General features: G+C 39.6%; 1 protein-coding gene across 4 annotated transcripts in view; it reads left to right on the forward strand.

Moving 5' to 3' along the window:
- BCAR3 (BCAR3 adaptor protein, NSP family member) overlaps positions 1-22694 on the forward strand; it is a 72645-nt gene that overhangs the window by 18324 nt on the left and 31627 nt on the right. For 2 of the 4 annotated variants that reach the window (XM_069862744.1, XM_069862746.1), the window contains 2 exons: positions 8510-8837; positions 17603-17642. In XM_069862744.1, coding sequence (XP_069718845.1) covers positions 8518-8837; positions 17603-17642 — 360 coding nt within the window. In that variant the 5' untranslated portion in view covers positions 8510-8517. Of the gene's footprint in view, positions 1-2889; positions 2909-8509; positions 8838-17602; positions 17643-22694 lie in introns of those variants that run through there. The other 2 variants (XM_069862747.1, XM_069862749.1) reach the window with 2 other exon arrangements.

The raw sequence follows: 22694 nt of genomic DNA on the forward strand, positions 1-22694 counted from the left end.
TCTACAGTACAAAGTTGCTTTGAGTTTTCTTTATCGGGCGATCTACAAGAACTGCAGTGTGAGCAATCCATGCATACCATGCCCTCATCTTGTGTAGTTACTTCTGCATTTTATCATTGCAGCTGCACAGCAGTGCTTTTAGAGTAAATGTATTTTCTCCCAGTTATTTTAGGAAGACTAATACTCTGATGTTTAAGGTCAAACTGAAAAGTCCCAGTAAATCATCTTGTTTTGTCCCAGTCGTGTCTTTTGTTACTTTTAGCCTGGCAAATTTTGAAAATGGTCTCTCAAGAACTGCCGAGTACCGAGCTCATGGCATGATTAAGGTACACAAGCTACAGCATCACAAGTCTTGGGACATAGGTCCTGATAATGTTCCTCCTCACTTATCTGTCTGTATAAGCTGCTTGTATAAGTGGAAAGGTGAATCTGTAAATACTCCCTTACTTTAGAAAGCAGAAGTCAAGGTTGACCATAGAAGGCCACAGCAGTCTGTGATGTGTGTTCAGCAATGGCCACCACTCTGATGGTGTCTCAGCATCCCCTAGGCTGATGTCACAAAGGACAGTGCACTAACATTTCTGATGAAAGGACTGGACAGAGGTGCTGTGCCTATTTCAGGACATTGGTGCTTCCAGACTTCATCCCACATCTTAGTAAGCCCATTTCCAAAGTAGATATCAAGTATGAAAATAACAAAAATTTTGCAAGAAGGTACCTAATCTACCTTAATTTAAAGTAACTCACAACTAACACAGTTAGTGTAGATAGTCCTGCAAATTCTTCATTCTTACAGGCAAGTTCTCTTTAACAGCTCTGCATCAAAAATGTACAAAGTTGGATTCAGTAAATTGTCGTATATGAAGACAGAACCGCTTTTCAATTTCATCTGAAGGCAGAATAAAACTCCTACAAAAAGGATGTAATGACTCATGCAAGACTAATCACAGTTTATGCAAGGCTGCCCAGCTACCAATCCCATTACTTAGCACCCAGTCATGTTACTAAGGAAATTACTTCTTCTCTACTTCTTATTCATAAAATATGACATTGAACCGTGACATTACTTCCTGTGCAATTACAGTGGCTGAAAATTTCCTGAGTTTTTAGCATCAGCCAATAGAGACCACCTTATGTGCTAACCAATCTGAGATTTTGGCATGTGTTTAGATGTTTTTACCTGAGCTGTGGAACATATGGTTTAGATAGAGAAGAAAGACATTTTCCTTTATGCAATGAAGAAACTAATATATCTTCTGTAGCATCTTTCACTTGATAAGTTGATAAAGAACTATACAGTCTTTCCTGTGACAAATATGAAAAAGTGCCATTCTGATGTATGCTACCAAAATTTAAATGTAGGTCATACAGGAAGTATGTGGGTAAGAATACTAGTCCTGAAAATGTAATCCAGGTATGTCAACTCCTTTTCCTTTATTCTCACTATAATTCCATTTTTCTTGCACAGGACATATTAGTGAGGCTTTTTGGTGTCGAAGATGGGATCATGGTCTGTTGTTTTTTGGTTCCTTTCTTTTCCTCTTGTCCTTCCCTCCCTCAGGTGTATTTTGAAGGATTGTGCCTGAAATATCCTATGGGATTCTCCCATAGGATAGATCGCTACTTGCAGCAGTGAAATTCTGGAATCTGTTACTGCATGAAATATTTCTGGTACCTCTCAGTCCTCAATACTTACCTGGTTTTGCACAACTGGCAATTGCAAAAGCAGAGTGCCATCAGCTATTAAAGATTTGCTATCTTTTCTAATTCATTGGCTCCACTGTCATTGCATTTGGGGAAAAGCTTAATGGAAAAAAGATTGGAGTGAGTTTCTGTTGTGCGTTTAGGCCTCATTTAATGTGAAATTGGTTTAAATGTTTACTTCAACCACAAGGTTCTGTTCAGCGTCAGTATGATATCACAATTTTCTGTAATTTGGGGGAGGGAGAAAATAATGTAAGTGTAGAAATCTGCATCCATCAGCAAGCCACAAGCGCTTGTGTCCTATCACCCATGAGTGAATCCTTTGGCGAACTTTACCTCAGCTTTTCCGGTTTGGAATTTGTTATTGTAAATGGTGATAATGCCTTCTTGCTGCTCATGCCTGCCTTAAAGAACCAACGTGGGCTTGCTGTGGGAGGTGGAGCACCGTTCAGAAATGCCACATGAGCTTCCTTTACCTCAGTATTTTAGATAAATTTAACTTTCTTATTTCCGTCTCCTCTTCTTCACTTACTGCATAGTTGAGTGCTCTCTGCCAATACTTTTTTTCTTTATGTTCTGGACAATGCATAAACCCCCAAACTACAAAGAGGCAGTTGTTCTAGTTCTGCCCAGTACCCAGAGATGTCGCTGCGGTAAGGTGCCATTTGTGCCATTTGGAATTTTAATCCCGCTGTTGTCACCATTGGGCGTAGCTTAATTTGTTGGACTAAGAGCGCAGAACGTTGGCTTATCGATTGTGGAAAGAGGGAAAGAACAGTGTGATCAGAATGGCTTTAGGCAACCGGAACGACTGCGGCGAAACCAGAGAAAGGCTGGACCGGCCGCCCGAACGACTGAGCCAACAGCAAGAAGACAAACCAACGCCAAAGAAAAATTTGATGCAGACGGCGCTTTAAAAGCCGAGCGCGCCCGCCGCGGTTTCCGTCTCGGCGGCTTTTCGCTTCGGCTGACGGCGCCCGAGGGAGCCTGTCGCGCACGGGCCGCTGGTTCCCGAGGGCACCCTCGGCGGAGGAGGTCCCGGGGGCGGGGGCCGCAGGAATCGGGCTCACCCGGCCGGCTCGGGGCCGGGGGCGGGGCTGCGTGCGGGCCCGGCCCCAGGGGAGGGGGGCCCGGCCCAGGGGAGCGGCGCCCGGGCGGGCAGCGGCGCGGGCTGGAGCGCGGGCGGCGGGCCGGGGATCGTCAGGTACGGAGCGCCCTGTGCGCCGGCGGCCCAGGCGCTCGGGGAGCCGGGGGGAAGGAAAGCGGCGGCGTCGGTTAAAAGGAAGCGCGCGTAATAACCGCTTCTCTCTCTCCCTGACTTTGTAACTTCCACAAGTCGGTTGTTAGTTCAAGACAATTTAAGTGCGTACTTATCGCTTGAAAGGCTTTTTAAACGCTTCATTTTCACTTAGAGTGGGTTGTTTCGTGGGTTGTTTCGGGGTTTTTTTCAGTAACAGTGTTGGAAAAGAAGAGCAGGCAAAATAATAAACGGATTCCTATGCTAGAGGAGGAACAAAAGCTGGTGTTTTGAGGCATTAGTTGAAAAGCGCTTGGATTTACCAGTAATGTTGGTGAAGCCCTTCATTTCTGCCAGCGAAATGGGGAGAGGATGTTTTTTTCAACTCAAGGCTTCGTGCCGTTCAGGGTTACTGAGCAGGCTGGTTGGGCACCAAAGTTTCTGAGGTAGTTTCATAGTATAGGCCGTATGAGGGGGGGGTGTCTCTATTTATTATTGAATCCTCTTCAGTGACCACTTTTCCATGGAATTTTTTTATAGATATCACAGTATTCTAGCATGAAAACTCACGAAGAGAAGTGTGGGGTTTATCTGTTTCTCTTGTCTTGAAACAGAAATTTTAAAGATGACTTATCCTGGCCTGTGTGCTTTGTGTTGCCTGACAATAATATTTTAAATTTAAATAACATTTTAAATTGTTGGGACACATTACAAGGGTGCATGGGGGTTGGAAGTTGTATAACGTATATGAAGAGAACGCCAACAGTTTTATAGCACTTAAAGACCCGTTGGAAGCACTGACCTGGCCGTAATCTTGTGGGGACTTCTAGATATTTGACAGGCTTGTGGTTTTTCTGATAGTACCTTCAAGGCTTTGAACTATTATGTATGCTTTCTTAATCTATTTCCCCTTATCAGAACAGACTGTAGGTTCTTGAACTTTAGTATTCCTATCAAAGTCCTGGGACCTGTTTGCTGTAGCAGCTACTGCATCAGTTTATCTAGTTTTTTTAAAAAAGCAGAAAATACAGGTTGTAGAAAGCTGCTTCTAAGCCATTTGCGGAGCAGGATTCCTTTCTTTTATACTGATGAAGAAGACTACATTTCTTTGAGGGAGACAACTAACATGAAATCTGCCTTGAGTTTAGAGTGACTATAGATTTAATTGTATTTCTTCCTTTTCAGTCATGTTTTTTCTGTTTCTCTAGCTTGTTCTCTTGCTACACACAATCTGAGGAAATTGATCTGTTGTTTTTTTATCCTGAACTTGGCTTTCTTCACCATTAAGGTTGATTGCTTTCTTTATTTCCCACGTACATCTGCACAGTGCATGCAAATGTGCCAAGTAACTTAGCAGGGAGAAAGCATTACTGTATGTCCCACTCACTGTAATTTATCATTACTGGTTCTGAGGGAGGGAGGGTAGGTGGGTGGGAGAAGGTCACAAGGAGATTTGTTGTGTTAAAGGTAAGTAGGGCTTTCACAAAAGTTGACTCCATCTTGTAAAGATCTGAGAAGATAAGAGAGTTGTTCTTCAATTGGACATATTAAACTGTGTTCGAGCCCTCTTAACGTCACAGCATATGTGATGATAAAGACATGGTTAAACTTTGAGTATTGTACCATTGGTAATGTGATAACACCAGCTGTAGACTTCAGAGACTTTGATCTAACAGGGAGAATCACCCAGACTACAGATCAGTAAGACTTTGAGAGAAGCACAAATCTTTTAATGTCCAAACCTGGTTTAGATATAACTCAAGAGTTTTGAGATAGCTTGAGAGACTGATTTGGAACTCAGAAATTGCTATTCTGTTTTCTTTTATTAGGTTTCCATTAGTATGAGCATATACAGCTTTGGACTGTTTATTGTACTATTTATGATGTCTGAGGCTAAACTGGAGATTTCCTCTCCCCTTGCTTCTCCTTCTCCAGTGTATTGAAACAACACAGTAACAGCCATTTGGCACTGGTTGTGTTATGTTGTGGTATGGAAGGGGTGCTTATTCTTGTATCAAGTTGAATGAAGAATCAGAACGCTTCTTTAGACTGTGGGAACTTCTGAAGGTTTTCATGAAGATAAGTTGAGCCAGAAAGTTTGTATTTGCATCCCAAAGGCAAGAGAGCATAAGTATATTTTTCATGTTGTTTTAGAGAAGGAAAGTTAGTTGTATAATTCTTCATATGATTTGTTTGTTTGTTTGTTTTGAGCAATGATGTGAAGAGATGCACACCCCATCAGATTAGAGCTTAGTGTGTTTTTGGTCTTGGCCATCAGATACAATTTTATTCTATGTCCAATCTGATACTCTTTTCCTAAATGCCATGTTGATTTTCTGAAGGACTTCCTACTTTGTATTCCACCACCCTCATTCATAACAGAAACACAAGACCTGTCACAAGCTACCTGGGAACCTTTCATGTCTTCCAATTCACCTAGCGTTTTTAACTTTATGTTGGCATGAGTCAGTCTGATTTGCACCTATTTAGGGGAAACTTGTATGACTTCCAAAGTGCCTTGTTTTGTTAGATGCTACATTTTGACAAATAGGAATGTGTACAATTAAATTTCAGTCTCTTTTGGTCTATCATTCTGCTATAATTTCTACCATTTCTGTTGTTGGCTGCATAATGGCAGATGTTCAAAGCACACTCTCTTATTTTCAGAGTTACTCTATCTAGTAAAGTCAAACATTCTTTGAATCATACACTGAAGTATTCAAGACATTCCAGAGTCCTCAGCTGAAGAGGCTTCCTCCTTGCGGTGTTTACATTCAATACAAGAAAAATGTATGGATGGTTTGGCAGGACTTCTGTAACTGAGCTAATTGATACAGGAATACATAGTAAAGCAGCACACAGGCAAGCAGATGAATTTGTGGGCTGAAGGTAGCAGACCTATTGTTTTGGGGTTATCTGACTACTTAAATAGCCAGAATTCAGAGATTTCGAGGTGTTTTTTATAAACTGAGAAGAAATTGTGGTTATTAAGTACAGAATCTCAGCAACTCCCAAAATAAGAATAACAACATGTTTGTGCAATATCAGCAAGCTAGCCTGCAGTTTTTCAGACTATGAATGCTGTTTGTTGCCTTACTACAGTAAACGCATAAAGCTGAGTTTTCAAATGGTGGTGTGAATTCTAAGGAGTTTCTCTCTCAGTCTTGTTTGAGGTAATTTCAATCATTCCTTTCTAATAATAAAGCTGAATTTTCTGAAAACAAGCTCTGTTGGTATGCTTTAGCTATAAGAGGTGCTAGCTTTGTGGTAAGGCTTTGCGTTTTAGAGCATTTGCTTTTCTTATATCAATTGTAATGCAAAATTGACTTCACAGCACCTTTTTTTTATTATTTTGGAAGTAATTATGTGATATTTTTAATACTTTCCAGCAGCAACTGTGTCCTCAAACAGCATGATAAATGGAGAGGTGACTTTTAATATTCATGTCAAGGGCCCGCGTGGTAATTTGTAGCACGTTTTTTGTGAGAATGTGGTTTAGTTTCTTTTGGATTTCAAATTCTGTTTGGATCTGTGTAACTAAAAATGTCAGTTCTTATTAAATTCTCATCTCTCTTCTACTTTTTCCAACAAAAAACTTGACCAAAGTCAAATCCAATTTTCTCTGACAGTAGGTCCTATTTCCAGAGGCACTACTGTAGTGCTCAGACAGAGCCTTGGCACGCTGGAGTTTAAAAAAAATCCAGACAAGTTGTATATATTATTTATCTGTAACTAATAAGTATTTATTGGGGGACATTCTGTAAGGAGAATCGGCAAGGGATTTGTTGTTGAAGTCTGGAAATCTGTCCAGCCTGTGAATCTCTGCAGTGCAGCTGACAGGAAATAAGAGAATTCTTTCAGAAATTTGCGTAATTGTTTCATAAATTTGAGATCAGCTTTAGAGTTACTGTAAAACTAAGCCCATTATGGTAACCTCTTAGTAGGGGTAGCAGTAGCTTCAGTGCTGCGGCGCTTACGTAATACCTGTTACGCCATGGCTAGAGAAAGGAGCGGGACTATAGAGGCAGCTCTGTTTTTCTTGCAACGCTTGTGCATTCCCCAAAAGCAGAGGAATTCTTGTGCAACTGTAGAGGACTTCCTAGCTGCTAGGCCTTCAGGCTCCTACTCCTATTTTTCAGCATGAAACTTGACTGAGATCAGAACACGTTCTCCCTGTCTGGAACTGTTACTTTGAAAAGCGCTTCTGCTTTCTGTTTTCATATTGATCTGTTACTCCTGTGGCTTTTCCAGCTTTTATTGGAGGCACCTGATTGACTACCACCTAGGTTAAATAATCCAGGACTTTTAGGTCTGTGTTTGTGTTCCATAGAGCGGCTTTTGCAAGCTAATTTAACTGGATATGATAAGGCAGCCTGTCTTCTGTGGTATAACACTGTAACATGAGCACAGGGCATGAGTTTTTGAGGAACAGTAACCTGTTAGTGTGCCTGAAGTGTGTCTGGGACAGTCGTTTGCTCATGATAACAGAAAAACCTGTACTGTACAGCAAACTGCAATTGATGGTATAGAAGACTGACAGCTATGCAAATCCCTAGTGTCAACAACGATTTAAACCAGCTGGCTGTGCATGCTGAAGAAGAGAATTCCCTTATCTCTTGGGTAGAGCCCTCTAGTTTTACAGCCCCGTAGAAATATGTGACTGTTTCTCTGCTAAATTTATTACTTGAGCAAGACTTCTCAGAAACAGTGTGTTCCTCGGTGTTCCAACTGTTGGGCTTAGAAACATATTCTACCAAACCAAGCTGTAGGATATCCTTTATTTTTTGTGAAAATGTTCTTAAAACTCTGCTTTTTGTTAATGATTCTAAGTTGATGTCTGAGTCTTCAGAGGATGTGAAGGAGCAAAAAAGAGGATCTTCGTGGATAAAAATGGAGAATTGTTCAGGGCCTGCTCTTGTGCATGTGTCCATATTGATTGGTTTTGTCATGACTTTTCACATATATAAAAGATGATACACACTTGGGCTTGATGTGCAGTTGGTAGCAGTGCGATTGAATTATAATATAGGCTACATCTTGATGTATCTGACTGCCTCAAAGCAAAGCAGGCTGAGAGAGTTGGGATTGTTCATCCTGGAGAAGAGAAGGCTCCGAGGAGACCTTATAGTGACCATCCAGTACCTGAAGGGGTCTACGAGAAAGCTGGGGAGGGACTTTTTACAAAGGCATGTAGTGATAGGACAAATGGGAATGTCTTTAACCTGGAGAGAGGCAGACTTAGACTAGACATAGGGAGGAGTTTCTTCGCGATGAGAGTGCTGAGGCACTGGAACAAGTTGCCCAGGGAAGTTTTGGATGCCCCATCCCTGGAATTGTTCAAGGGCAGGTTGGATGGGGCCTTGGGCAGCCTGATCTGGTGGGAAGTGTTCCTGCCTATCGCAGAGGGGTTGGAACTGGGTGATATTTAAGGTCCCTCCCAACTGAAACTATTCTATGAAAGCATAAGTTCAGTTCTAGATGGCTTTGTTAGTCATACTATTTAACTTCCATTAAGTAGGTGCTTTGATGATTGATGTGCTATGATAAATATTGGTTTTGTTTTTCCAGAAGCAAAAATGATAGCTGCAGGAAAATTTTCAAGTCTTCCCAGAAATGACCTGGTGAATCATCAGTTCTCATTAGCTTCTTCCATGGACCTTTTGACCACTAAAACTTCGCCAACTGAGTGTCGCTCAGACTCCTTTCAAGACATCTCTATTCATGGCACTCTCCCCAGGAAGAAGAAGGGGACAATTCCCACTAAGTCTTGTGATATGTTTAGCCATGCAGGGATGTTGCCATACACAAGAACACAACAGCAGCAGCCACTTCTTGTACAAGATGTTATAGAAGAGTACCCTCTGCAAAATGACAAGAGTGACAAACTCCATGCCAGGTACACTGTAAAACCTTCCATTTATGTATGTTTGTTGCGTAGGAATTATGTATTTTTTAGACCTCTAAACGTCCAGTTGTAGGTGCAGCTGTTTATTATAAATTTACATTCTAACAGAGGTTGATTTTTCTCCTTAGTACTCACTTTAGGTCTTGATAGAATCAGCCAAACAAAACACAGTGTGAAATGTGTGCAGGTTGGGGAGGGGGAGGAGTGAATCTGATGCATAGATTTCAGGAATTCTGAGAATTTCTTCTTTTATTGACTTACTGAATAGTGCAGTATAAGAAAATAATAAAATAATTTTCCCTTGGCAACAAGATCAGTCAGTATATGGGCTGTTAAATACTTGTGCCTGTTTAAAATGTCCTTCTGTACTGGTCTTTCTGTAGGACCTAGTGATTTGGATTTTTAGTCTTTCTTTTGACATCTGAGTAGTAACAATTTTTAAGGACTAGGTCTTGCCTGTAAATGTTTAAAAGGTATAGTGTAGCATGTACTGTGCCCATGGAGGAAACTTTTAAATGTCACCAAAGTGCTTTGAAATGACCCTTTGCATTGTTCTACCAGGGCAGTTTTAACCAAGAAGTCAGACTGTTCAAACATTTTGATTTGCGTTCAGTGCTTATAAGGATGAAGTGCAGAGGAAAAGGAGAAAGAGGTGTTCCAGCTGCACCCAACCTAGAGCTACACATAAGCCATGTTTCTTGAAGATTCGGTCAAACCCAGCATACACTGAGCTAATGGCGAATTATCACTGCTTATTATTCTTGCCTGACTTCCTGGTTATAATATCCGTGACTCTTGTGAAAGAAAAGCTAGAAAAACATTCTGGGTTTCTGAAACTTTTCCTTTCTTCTTAGTAGCATTACCACAGTAGATGAGACCCACTGAAGTCCTTGAATTGACAGTTGATTTACAGGGGGAGAGAATTGGCAAGGCAGTGCTTGGTGAGGAGTACACTGCTCATGGGTTTGCTTCTTCATTGTCAGAATTTGCGGCCTGTTTTGCTTCATCAGATGCTGGAAATTCTGGTTTTCTTTGGGTTTTGGTAATGTGATGGATTAGGTATTTAGACAGCATTTATTTTGTTCTGACTAGTGATTTGGAAACTGTTGTTCATCGGATAATTTAGTTTGAATACGTGTTACTTTTTTATATGAATGCTGTGTTAGGTGTGCTTTGAAAATTAAAAATAAAATTTGATCAAGTTAAGATTTTAAGATGTCGAGTGAAAGAATTCTTTTAAATGTTTCCCCTGTGGAGAAAGGTAAATAATACTGTTTGGGTTTATAGAATGCAGTGTGGTTCTTCAGGTATGAAAATACTTGCAAGATCAATGCTTTTAGTTTGCTTTAAATGTTGGGGTAAAGTAAGGAGGAAATTTTTATAAAACTACAGAATTTTTGAAGTAAAAATAGTTATAGTTTTGGCGTAATACCTGAAGCAACTTCTTAGTATGTGTTTTGATAATAATGTAATATCCTGCAGATAAAGGTAAATGTAACAATTTTCAGTCTCTGAAAGGAAGTAGAAGATGCACAGCAAAAAGACAACTAGGATTTTGAAATACCTTTTTTTCTCCTCTGCACTTAGGTGCTCACTTCTGTTAAACACTTTCCTTAATCAGGACAGCTATCATTTCTTAGACGCTTTAGAGGCTTTAGAAGAGATACCAGCTGTATAAATGCTGCAAGACACCTGTTAATCTGTCACCTTCTATGTGAAACTACCATTTGTAGCTATACTTCCTTTCAGTAAGAAGTGTTTGTTAGTAGAAGATATATTGTAATGCAATTTCTCCTATGGTATGATCTGATACATATTTTTGTGATAGGTTGTGAGATACCCAAGGGTCTCAGAGTATTACAGAAGCTACAGTTAGTTCTTCACAACTCACCTTCTTCCATGCCCTTGCTGTGCTTTTTTTAATACCTTCAGACTGCTTTGTTACACTTTCAGTGTGACATTTTCAGTCCTCCTGTTCTGTAGCTAAAAAAAAAGCAGAGAGCCAGTGGGTATTTCATGTCTGATCTGATAATAAGATAATTTGACACTTCCACATTTAAAGAATTTCAGCTACTACTGTAGAAACTGTTTCAGTTAGCACAGAAACATACAGATGCATAAAATTAAAATCAAATATGCCTAACGTTTGCTAACCAACTCCAACAAAGGAGCAGTACTTCTGTGCCCACTTTTTGCCACTTTTACGTGCTCAGGTTGAATGCTTTCAGAGTTGTCTGCTGAGCGTGGTGCAACTCACTGGTGCAAACTCATCAAAATACAATCTGTTTTGATGATGAGTGGTGGGGAGGGGAGATGATCGATCAGTTGTAATACAGGATTATAAATTCCTCTTAGTTAGGAGGAAATAAGTGAAATGAAGTAGAATATCACCATTGTAGCTAATTGTCACATGGGGAGTATATTCCTCATGCTTACTCACAATATCCGATGTAGAGGGGCATTTGTTGAGCCTCTTAAAATGGGATAAGGGAATAGACAGGGGAGTCAGTTCTTCCTCCCTCCATCATCTTATTCAGTACATCATCTTCAGTTAAAAGATTAACTTTCACAGAATCACAGAATCACAGAATAACCAGGTTGGAAGAGACCCACCGGATCATCGAGTCCAACTTTCCTATGCTGCAATCCAAATACACATGCTTGAAAGACACATCAGGTGACAACCATGATTTATAAATAAACTGTACCTAGATTTACAAACTTCAGGAGAATTGATGGAGTCTGTGATTCTAGTGAGCATTTGTTAGAATTCTGGGAATATGCATTTTCATTTTGCTAGGTTAAATTATTTCTGAATGCTTAAAAATTTGTGGCACTGGATTCTGAATAACTATCGCAACTAAAGCACTGACTGTAAATAGTTGCCAGCTGAAGGTGTAAGTCCACAGGTGGCAGCACATGTATAGAGAAGTCTATAGAAAACAGTGACCGTTTTGGATAAACAATAGTCTTGCTGCCTAACCACTACTTTTGCAGCATTGTAAGTGTCTTGGGAATGGAAGATTGGGGCTTTGGACAACAGAATTTTGGCTCCCGGACTCCTAAATGTCCAGGAAAATAAAGGACAAAGAATGGGAATGCCTAGTCTGAGCTTTTGAACAGGTTGTAGAGACCAGTACTGTATGTGGCGCAGAAATAGAAATTGATTTGGAAAAAGCAGAAAAAATGGGATACATTTTCTGCTGTGATAGGTAGAATAGGGGGCAAGCAGGGAATGCAGAAGACCCAAGTGGTAATAGTAAATGGCTGCAGCATTATCTCTGCAGGGGTATTCTAAACAAATATTAATTAGTTGAAATTTTCTTTAATTTGAAGAAAAGTGCATTGTATTTTTCTCTTGATTTTTAATTACTGAAGAGTCCTTACTGTTCTTGTGTGGACTGCAGGTCATTATGCAGTTAGTCATAGCAGTTTGCACTTGTTTCCACTGGTGTTTGAGTGAGTCATGTCCATGGTGGTGTGCAGCTGTAGAGAGAAGGGTGAAATAGCCTTAGGAATGTGGTAGGAGTGTGTGTGTTGAAGCAGAAGCTAATGGAGGATAAAATCACTGGGTCTTCTGCTCTAGTTTACAGTACAAATACCATCAGTCTGCAGTACGTATACTCAAACACAGTGTGCCTAGCATGCTCAAACTTGCACCTTCATACTTAAGTAATAGTATATTTCTTAAGTCAGTATAGATGGAGATATTTCAAAGACAAAATTGAAGATGACGTTTGATCCCATCAGGTCTCTTTATAGTAGTTTTGTCTGTGTGAGCAGCCATGCATTAGCTTGGTACGTTTTCAGTGTCTCAGGCTCCCTTTGAGCCTGTGTTGTCTTCACTCTGATTTTTTACGTTAGCACTGTTGGCGTTGGCACTACTGAGAAGATTGTTGTTCTTAGGATCACTCTTTCGGTGAATGCTTTTGAAAATGTTCCCGACAAAGGTTGCCGTAAAATAAATGAACAAACATACTTCCATACATCAAGTACTGGCAATGTATCCTACCTAGTGGTTTTCCCACAAGTACACTTAAAAAAATGTGGAGTAGTGCAAAGCTGCTTCAGGACCATTCAGCAGTTTCCATCACTGTAAGAATATCTATATGATAGCTGAGTTATGGTGAGGTTTTGGGCATCTCCAATAATACTGTCTTGTCTATGCCTAAATTTTGTTTAAGTTATCACAGCTAATTCGTAATTGTGGCTGATGTGTCTGTGAGAATGCCAAAGACTTGGAGAAAGCAGATGCTTAATGTGGCTTAGTCTGTCAAGGTCTGTTTGTTGCAGGATTCTTTATAACAACAATAGTGAGAGGAGGTGATGTACAATTGTTCGTAGAAAGGTGGAGGTTTTTGTAGAATCAACAGCTAAAAATTACAGGATATCTGCTTAGATGTTCCTTATTGAAGCAGTGCTATAGACAACTACTGGACGAATTCCCACAGTCTGGAAAAAAAAGAGCGACTGCTTCTGAGTTGCTGAGATTCTGGCTGTTCTGCACCCGCTGAACTGAGTAATTTGTGTTGGGAGTGAAATGCAGGATTTGGCTTTTCAGTTGTAGCATTGATTATAAGTACATAACAATTTTATCAAATATTTTTAGAAAGCTGACTAATTACTCAGAGTTCAGTATTTTTTTTCACGAGATTGTCATGATTGGTTGTTCAAATCAATGCAGGATTTGAAGTTGCCAGTATGGAAGTATTTACTTTGTCGTACTGTAAGTACGATTCAGATTGCTTATAGGGATTTTTTCTCTCTTTTAGCTGATAACTGCTGATGTTGACGGCCTCGAAAGGCATTTTCCTTTAATTCTTCCCACATATTTGGCTGTTATTTAGAGGTGTTGGGAAGTGGAATAATAACATCTAACAACATCTGAATTCCATTTCCTTTTCTCACCTCAGTCAGCTTTAGCTGTATCTTGAAGGAAGGAGCCAACAAGGATAACTTCTATTTTCTGAAAACTTACGTTTGTTCTCACAGTGTTCGAAGGTATCAGTACTTGCTTATAGACAGTCACTTCCAACCAGTATGATGCCAGGCTCCTTATTGTTGCAATCTATTTTGTTTTAGGATAAGAAGAGGGAAGCAAAGGATCCATGTCTGCATTTTCTGTTGTCTTGTCTTCATCTTTTTGTAGGGTTGCCAGAGCTTGACTTTCAAGTTCTATGTATTTTCTTGGCAGTATCAGTAAGAAACCCGTACATGCAAAAAGCACCATCATTCTAATAAGAATCTTGTAGTTGGACTAAAAAAATTATGATGGTTTCCAAGGACTAGTAGGGAAAGATTAAAGGGTTGTATGTCTACGTGACAAGCCAGCAGAGAGAAAGGTGTCAGATGTCAGTAGGGGTGCTCTAGAAAGAATGTGTTTCTGGCTAGGATAGCCTTGAACAGTGAAGGTTGTGGTGTCTGCTTTCTTTTAGTGATTAATTATCACTGGAGGATTGTTCATGGTAGTACAGTTTCCACACAGACCTTGTGCATGTGGAGGAGGTCAGCAGAGGAGGACTTAACACTACTCAGGAGAATGGCTTAATTACATGTATCAAGTCAGATGCTGGAAAGAGGTTTTGTTTAGTCGTGAAATTAGGTGATAGCCTGACTACCCAAAATGGATGTGGGAGTGCGTTTGTGTCCCTTGAATTCCGTTCTGTGACAGAATTAGTATGAAAAGAGTGTGAAGTCAATATTATGTGTCCTACTGCAGACCTTACCCAGAACCTTACCTTGAGGTGTTCTGAAAATTTCTGTTTCAGGTGACGTCTTTCTGCATTAAAAGTGCTTTTTGTCTGAATGGAAGTAGGGCTTATCTGATTATTAGGAAGCCAAAATGTGTAACAAAACCCAATCTGGGAATCTACAGTTTATACAGTAATGTTTGACTTATGTGCCAACTTTAATACATACATGTTGTAGGTAAACAGATGCAAATGAATATAGGTGTAAAGTCTAGTTTATTATGAAGATAAACATTAGCATTACTTGAAATGTAATAAAATCTGATGAAAGATGAATAACTTGGTATTATTGAAAGAAACCTTCAGTTGAATTGATTTGAGAGACGGCACAGCCTGTAACTGCCTTTCATCTGGTCTGGCAGTTTTCTGAAAGTATTAATTCTTTTCTGCAGATGATCTAATGCAAGAAGTGAGATTGTGGGTTGACTGTTTTTATTAAGATTCCTTGAGAGGGAAAATGGAAAGGAAAAGTGCTTTATATTTTTCTTAGGTTCCTGCCATTATAGATTTCCTTCGCTGAGAATGCATGGCATGAGGGAGCACATCGTCACTACTAATAGAGATTCAGGAGTTAGTTTTGTGATATAGTTATTTGTTTAGTTCCTAGTTGTTTGGGCTCACTGCTGAATCTGCTTTTTGCATGTAGAACTGCAGTATTTTGGTGGAATCGAATGACAGGAGATTGCAGTAGTTAATCTGTGCTATTAGTTACTGCTCATCAGTGAAGGTTACCACTGGTTGAAAAGAACTGCAGAAAATTTTCACAAAGATGAAGACTTAGACAGCAAGGGAGAGTGGGGTAGATCTGGTAGGAGAAAGGTGTCTGAGGTGAATAGGGCTACAATATAAACACCTTTGTGCATTACTTGTGCTTGTGGTGAACAGCAGGGTTTCCTAAATTTTGTTGTGTAACAACCTACAAGATTAAATATCACAGTACTGGTGAAGAGATTTATTACACCATCCATATCCTAAAGCCAAAATTTTCCAAGCACTTTTGTCATGTGGTTGGTGAAGGAAATGTAGGTCACTTTTTTTCTCTCTCTTCTGGCATTTCTGGTTTGTATAGCAGTAAATAGACTGTTTTATCTTAAAGCTTTTCTACCTCTTTAATTCTGCTGTAGCTTGATCTGTCCAAAAGATCTTTTGTCTTGTACCTAATGGTGGAAACAGCAGAGGCTGTAGCAAGGCTACTAAACTACTTGTTAGTGTTGAGTGCTCAGGTTTGTTCTTTCAGACTGTGTTGCGTGTGCAGTGCTGGTAGATCCTTTGCCCTGAAAGGATTTCACAGGCAAGTGAAGAGCTAAACTGTGAAGTTTTACAGAAGCATTTGGTACTGGCACAACTTCCCACAGATCGTTTGAATGTAAGAACAGTTCAGCCATACTTAATGACTTTGCTGAACTGATAAAGAATGGGATCTCTTTCTTTTTTCCCAGTCAAATTGCAAAGTGTTAGGAAACAAAACTTTTTTCTGTTTAGAAACTTCCTTTTCTTTTTCTTCTGTGCTTCACCCCTGCTTTCTCTGGTATGATGTCCCTTCTTTGTATATTGGCTAGGAAAATGTTGCAAACGGTCCAAATTCTATTCCCGTTGAATTTGGCTGCATTGTTGGGGGCTTTTTTTTGTGTTTTTTTTTAAAGCAATCTGGTAATGGAACTTGATCCTTGATAAATGTTGTGATAATGTGGAACAGTAACCCTGAATTGCTGAGTACCATCATTTATGGGCAAGGCTGAGATACGCAAGGGCTCTGTTTTGCCTCTGTATAAGTAGTCTGGATTAAAAGCCATAAGAGAACAAGAGTGAAAATTGTGTGTAAAATAAGAACTTAGCTTCTGGTGCCATACCATTGCGTTCAAAACAACACAAGGAGTTTAGAGGCAGTATTCTCTGTTGATGGATTCCAGTGTTACCCAATTTCTTCATATCTGATGCTGCTTATTAGGTTTCCAGTTTTAGGTTTTACATCATCATAACAACTTTCACCAAGCAGGATTCTCTTTCTAAATTTATAGGGCATGTGTTGTCCCAATACCAAACTCAATGGCTATAACAAGCTTCTGATCCCTTTGTAAGATGGAAGGTCTTCATTGTGCCTGTTAGATATTTGTATTTAAGGCAGCACCACGTATGTCATCCCAGGGCCTGTAGAAAGCATCCAGTCATGTGCTGCAAACTCTGCTAACCTGCTAGTTCTCAAAATAGGTCTCAAACAAAAACAAATATACAAAAGGTTTGAAAACAGATCCTTATTTTATTTATGGAAAGAGTTGTAATTGATCACAGGGCTCTTCACTTAGGCTTTTGTGCCTTTTGCCACCTGTATGTATAGAAAACCTGTAAAGAGACCTTTTCTTTTTAAAATAAGGCAATGACTTGATTATCTGGCTGTCAAATAATTGTAATGTTGAAATTACGATAATTTTGCAAAATTTTTATGAGTGCAGGGACCATATTTATTTTGCCACATGTAAAATAAAACATTCTGCTATTGCAAATCTGTGAATTCTCCGTTTGTATAGAAAGTGAATGTTTTCTTTCTGTTTTTTTTTGCGTGTCAGCAATGCCCTCTCAATGCTTTCAGAAGGTATAGCTTAAATGGGAAAATACAAGCAAAGATAAATTTAGAAGCCATTGGGAGAGCTCTGTTTAAATTTATTTCAGATGGTATTTAAGTATTTTCAGCCATCTATTGAAATGTCAAGATTGTTTTTGCTTTGCTTAAAACTGTATAATTAACTTTATTTCTGAAATTAATTACTAGTGGCTCCGCTACCTGACCTTCTAGAATGAACTGGTGATTTATGTATTTGTTAAAAGTTACACATTGTAGGCCATCTAGCTATAAATAGAGTTTTTAACAAGGATTTTAACATGACCTAATAGCCTATTGTCATATGAATGCATCTCTAAAGTATGAGATTATATTTGGACTCACGATTTGTTTTTTTGTTTGTTTGGTTTTGTGCCCTTTCTTCCTTCCACCTCGCCGTTTTCTTGCAGGGATGGGAATATTCTGGATCTTACTTTGGAATATGTTAAGGTAAGGTACTATTTCTTACCTACAAAATATTTTATTTGTTATATAACCAGCACTGCCAGAGCATTTCCAATTGCTTGTAGTTAAGTAGTGCTTCTGTATATGTTTTGCTACAGAAAGACTAATTCCATACTTCAGACTATTTTCTGCATGCCTCAGTGAAACACTTATGGGCATTGTGCTTTTGGAGTAGGCTGCTTTTTAATATTGGGGCCTATTTTCAGTTACGTGGCAGCTACCTATGTATTTCACTTATTAACAGATTAAAAGCATTCATATTATTTGCTTATGGATTTCTGGGGAAGTAAAGAACACATCTGAAAGGATCATAAAAGTGTCAGATTTACGTTTATGGTTTTAGCAATACATTTACTAACATTACAGTTAGAAATTCAATTCTAGTCCAAGAAGTGACTGGAATCCTGGCAAAATTGTAAGTTCAGTTTTTCCTTTTGTACAAGATCAGAGTATATATACATGTACTCTGATATAATATATAAATCTGTGCTTTGTTAGAGAAAATAAATAAAAAATACTCTGGAATATTCATTAATTTTATTAAAAATCAGTCCTGGATTGACAATACAGAAAACTTGGGAAACTCCTTAGGGGTGTAATTCTGTACTGGGAGTCCTTTGCAGTGCTGTATTTTCTACTGAATTAGTACCTTTCAGCATGTTTCATTTAGTTAATATTACTTCTCAGAACCTTGAAAGAACCTTCCCTGGAGGTGTTTTAAAGACGAGTGGATGAGGTGCTGAGGGGCATGGCTTAGTGATTGATAGGAATGGTTGGACTCGATGATCCTGTGGGTCTTTTCCAACCTAGTGATTCTGTGATTCTATAATTATGTCATGTCACTCAACAATGGGCTGCTTTAGTTGCTGAGCTTTGTTCCCTATGGTTTTGAAGACTGTAATCTGAAAAGTGTTTGATAAAGACCGATTATCCTTGAATGTAGGAAATTTCTGTAGCCGTTCATGTGGACATCCTGAATTTTTCAGACACCTGAATTTGTACCGGGTTACAATTCGGATGAGGAAGACACTGAGGAGAACCAGTTACTTGGGTTCTGTTGCAAGAATTCCCTATGCAGGTGTCTGTGGTCAAGGGAAATGGAGAGATGGTCAGGTTAGAATTCAGGTTGATCAAAGGAGTAAACAAGGAGAATGTAAGGTAGTGTTGAGAGCAGACTGTTGAAGGAAAGTGCTGAGAATTAATTTGCATGAAGGTGTGGAGGGGTACTCAGCTGGACTTTATGGCTAGGGTTGGTGTGGAGGTAGGAATTAGGATTTGGAAGAAGAGAAGAGGAAGAGCAGAACACAAAGGTCATGGGAAAGGGGGCTGCCAAAGGACTCTGAGGGTTACTGTTGGAATTTCGCTCTGAACAGTTAGCTCAGTGTTGCAGGGTCGCTGGCTTCAATCCCAGCCTAAAGTTGGGATGTGGTAAAGTAACAGAGTCAGAGAAGGCAAAGAGCGTTCTGAAGAGTAGTCTAGAGGCAGGGGTGCCAAAGGCAACAAGGCGGTGGACATATTAATTGCTCTATTTAATTTACTGGGTATCTTGCACTATGCTGTATGGAGTACGTTCTTGCAGTTCTAATGCGACCAAGTAGAATGCAGGAGTCTCATGTGCCAATTCATCAATATTTGCGTCTTGTCATGTTGGAGCAAGTTCTTTACTATAAATGTGGTTTCTGATCTTCTCAGCTTTTCTCGTAGAAGCTTGTCTTGGACTCTTGTCAATAGCAGCAGTGCTAAGCTTAGGTATTAAAACTTTGATGTTGGGGAGGAAAGCCTGGGGAAAAGAGTCTTCAGAGGGAAGAATACAAGTTTGACCATTCCCTTCTCTTCTCCTTTCTCTTCCAGTTTCTCCCATTTATATCCTTGCCTTCAGTGAACTGTGAGTTTGTTCCCCAGTTCAGTGGTGTTATAACAGAAATTCTGGACAAGAAAACTTAGAAAAATACACAGAAGTTGCTTTCTAATAAATGTAGGCCCCAATACCATTTTTTGGTTGCAAAAGTCCAAGTTACTGACAAAACTGATTCCAAAAAAGTATTTTTAACAAAAAAGTGATGACTAGTGCCAGGTAATGGAGGACTCCCATCAATAATTTATTACCAGTTTACTATGACTGTAGATGATTTGCCTGGATTCATAACAACAGGATCTTGGAACCCCTTTTGTTGGCTTAAGTTTCAGTAAATATGTGTTTGTTGTCTTTTATAACTTACCTCATATTAACTATTAGTTTCATGTTTATAAATATTCCAGCACCTTGAATAAATTACGATGGCAGTGTTAATTCAGGTGTAAACTGCAGAATAGTAACCTACTCAAATTACAAAGCTGAAAGAATAGATTCCTGTAGCATCTCATGATGCTTGTGCTAACATTGCTATCTGCACAAGTCTATTTGCTGTATAATGTGTGCATTTTTAGTTTGAGCAAGCAGAGATGGTGCCAGTTGGGTAGGCTTTGACATATGTTGCTTAAATGGTGAAAAAAACAGTCTTTAAATGAAGGTGTGATGGCAAGAGAAGAGGAAGAAGACAACAAGAGCACTTTTGGGAATCCTGCTGATTCAGGATACCAAAGTTCTGAGAAACATACATGTTTCTGATGTGCAGGAAAATACAGTTAGTATTGTCTCTAGGCAGAGACATGTTGATTGACTGAAAAACGTATAAACTTGAGTATTAATCAAGTATGATGTATCAAGCATACATAAAAACTAATGCTGGAACAAGCTAATTGTACACGAAATCTCGGTACTGATTCTTGTTATTGTCATCTTGCTGTTCACATCGTAAAGAAAGAGAGACTTTGGATTAATTTGCCTTGTGAGAAACTGTGTTATGTGGAAAGCAGTACATGGTATAGATTTTGTTTGTGTGAGGGTAGTTTGTCTGCTGGTAATTCTGCTCAAGAGTTGCAGTCCCAAGCAATGTGCTATGTGTCAGGCCCCTGATGGCACTAATTGGCGTTAACTGTCCCAGCCAGCTCACTTGGGACTTCCTCCACATCTGCTGAGCAAGGGATTTATTTAAGCTCAGACTTGGGCCTGAGCTATGACTTAGGTGTGCCCTCCACTAGCCCTGTTCCCGAAGTGCTGTATAGAAAGCCCTGGATGAACCTTGGATCTGGCCAATTACCCTGTGGCTCGCTGGAGTGTGATAAGACCTGTTGGTGTCATTGCCTCGCTCAGCTTGCTTGTGTCTTGGTGCTGTGGGACTGCACCTTATTGATGAGTGCATTGCCCACCATGTGCTCCCAGATCGCCTTCCTGCTGGGGAGTGATCAGCATCTCTTCAGAACTGGGCTCTGCTGTAAATAGAACGTGGAGAATTCATTCAGGTTGGAGAAAAAGTAACAGGGTTGGTGTTTTGATTCAGTATGCTCTGTTTCACAGTTGTCAAGCATTGGAACAGGCTGCCCAGGGGGCTGGTGGAGTCGCCATCCATGGAGGTGTGCAAAAGCCATGTGGATGTGGTGCTTAGGGACGTGGTTTCGTTGCAGACTTGGCAGTGTGAGGTTTACAGTTGGACTTGATCTTAAAGGATCTTAAAGCAGGGCAGAGGGACTGATGGTAAGCTTATAAACTGATTGTATCAATTTGCTTTCTATACCAGCCTTTTCCATGCTGGAACCTGGTGACTAAAGGTAGTATAATTCCTTGTATTTAAAAATACTCTGGGCATAGGAATGGCAAAATAAATTGGTTTTCTCCTGTTGTGTTCTGTTCAAGCTACAAGACGGAGAGTACTGATTATAAAATTAATCCTTTGAAGGCATTTCTTAGAGAATGTTCTGTATAGATGCCCTTGAGTCTAAGTTAAAGCTCACAAATGGTAGTTTCCTGCATCTTGAATACTGATGTATTAGTTCATTTCGTGTATAAAGAGAGCTAATTATGCAAAACCAAGCTCTAAGGAGGAAAAAAAAAAAGTACTGATTTGCTGGAGTCTGAATACTGAAGAGTCCATATGGCTTCAACTCTTCCTTTGTCTTCACACTGTTGCTGAAACCATGGTCACAGTTAAATGGCTCTTTCAAAAAACTCTTTTGTGGTAGAAATGAAAACAGGCCAGACTGCTTTGAGTCAGCCTGGTAACCAAGTCATGAAAGAGATTTACAGACACAATGGAGCGTTGTACATTCTGTGAGATTTTTACAAGTTTTATGAGCCGAATAATAGATCCATTGGTAGTCTCAGCAGGTTCTTCCCACACCCTGGGTCTGCACATCCACAGAACAGACTCCTGCAAGGGAGAAAGGATCAAGTGCTGGCAGCTTTGAGTGTGTCAGAGAACTTCTTGTGAGTCATTTTGATCAAATTCATGTGAACTAAAGATAGCTTTCTGTCCCATTCCTATTCACCATAAATTCTTTAGAGTCTTTTAATGGAAGTTAGTGCTGAAATCATTAAGGATGTATTGGGGTGGAAAGAAAGAAAATCAAATTTCTCCTACTTTCATGGAAACTTTTTGAGCGCTTCCTGTAGAAGTAGTGATAATAATTACATAAATACTTATCAGCCATGAGTTTATAAGTACTACTATGTCCTGAGGTTTTGGAGTTCCACTTTAACCTGCTAGTGGAAGAATTATAAAATTTATGACTGATTATCTGCTCAGCATGGTCACGAGGGAAGTTTATATTTAGACTCAGACTTGAAAAAGCTGTCACTGATCTAAGGAAGTAATAGCTGCAGAGAAACATTATTCCTTTGTGAATTTCTACTGAAGGATTCTTGTTTGTCTCAACCCCGTAGTGTTCATTTTTTTCCCCATTTCTTCTCTTTGATTTTGTTACAAAGCAAACTCTCCCATTTATAGAGACTTCTGTGAATGCAACTGAAAATTCTGTTGGCGTTCTAATGCGTTGGTCGGTATCTGTAGCCTTGCAAGACTGGGCAATATTTTATGGGTTTAATTCAGCTTCAGGGAACTTTGACCAGATGGTGAGGTTTATTGATGCACGATTTGTATAGTTAATTGCACAAATTCATAATATTGTGTATGCTGGTTAAACACGCATGTAGGTGTTTGA

Source organism: Phaenicophaeus curvirostris, chromosome 8 (assembly GCF_032191515.1).
Source record: "Phaenicophaeus curvirostris isolate KB17595 chromosome 8, BPBGC_Pcur_1.0, whole genome shotgun sequence".
In the NCBI taxonomy this organism is placed as follows: Eukaryota; Metazoa; Chordata; class Aves; order Cuculiformes; family Cuculidae; genus Phaenicophaeus; species Phaenicophaeus curvirostris.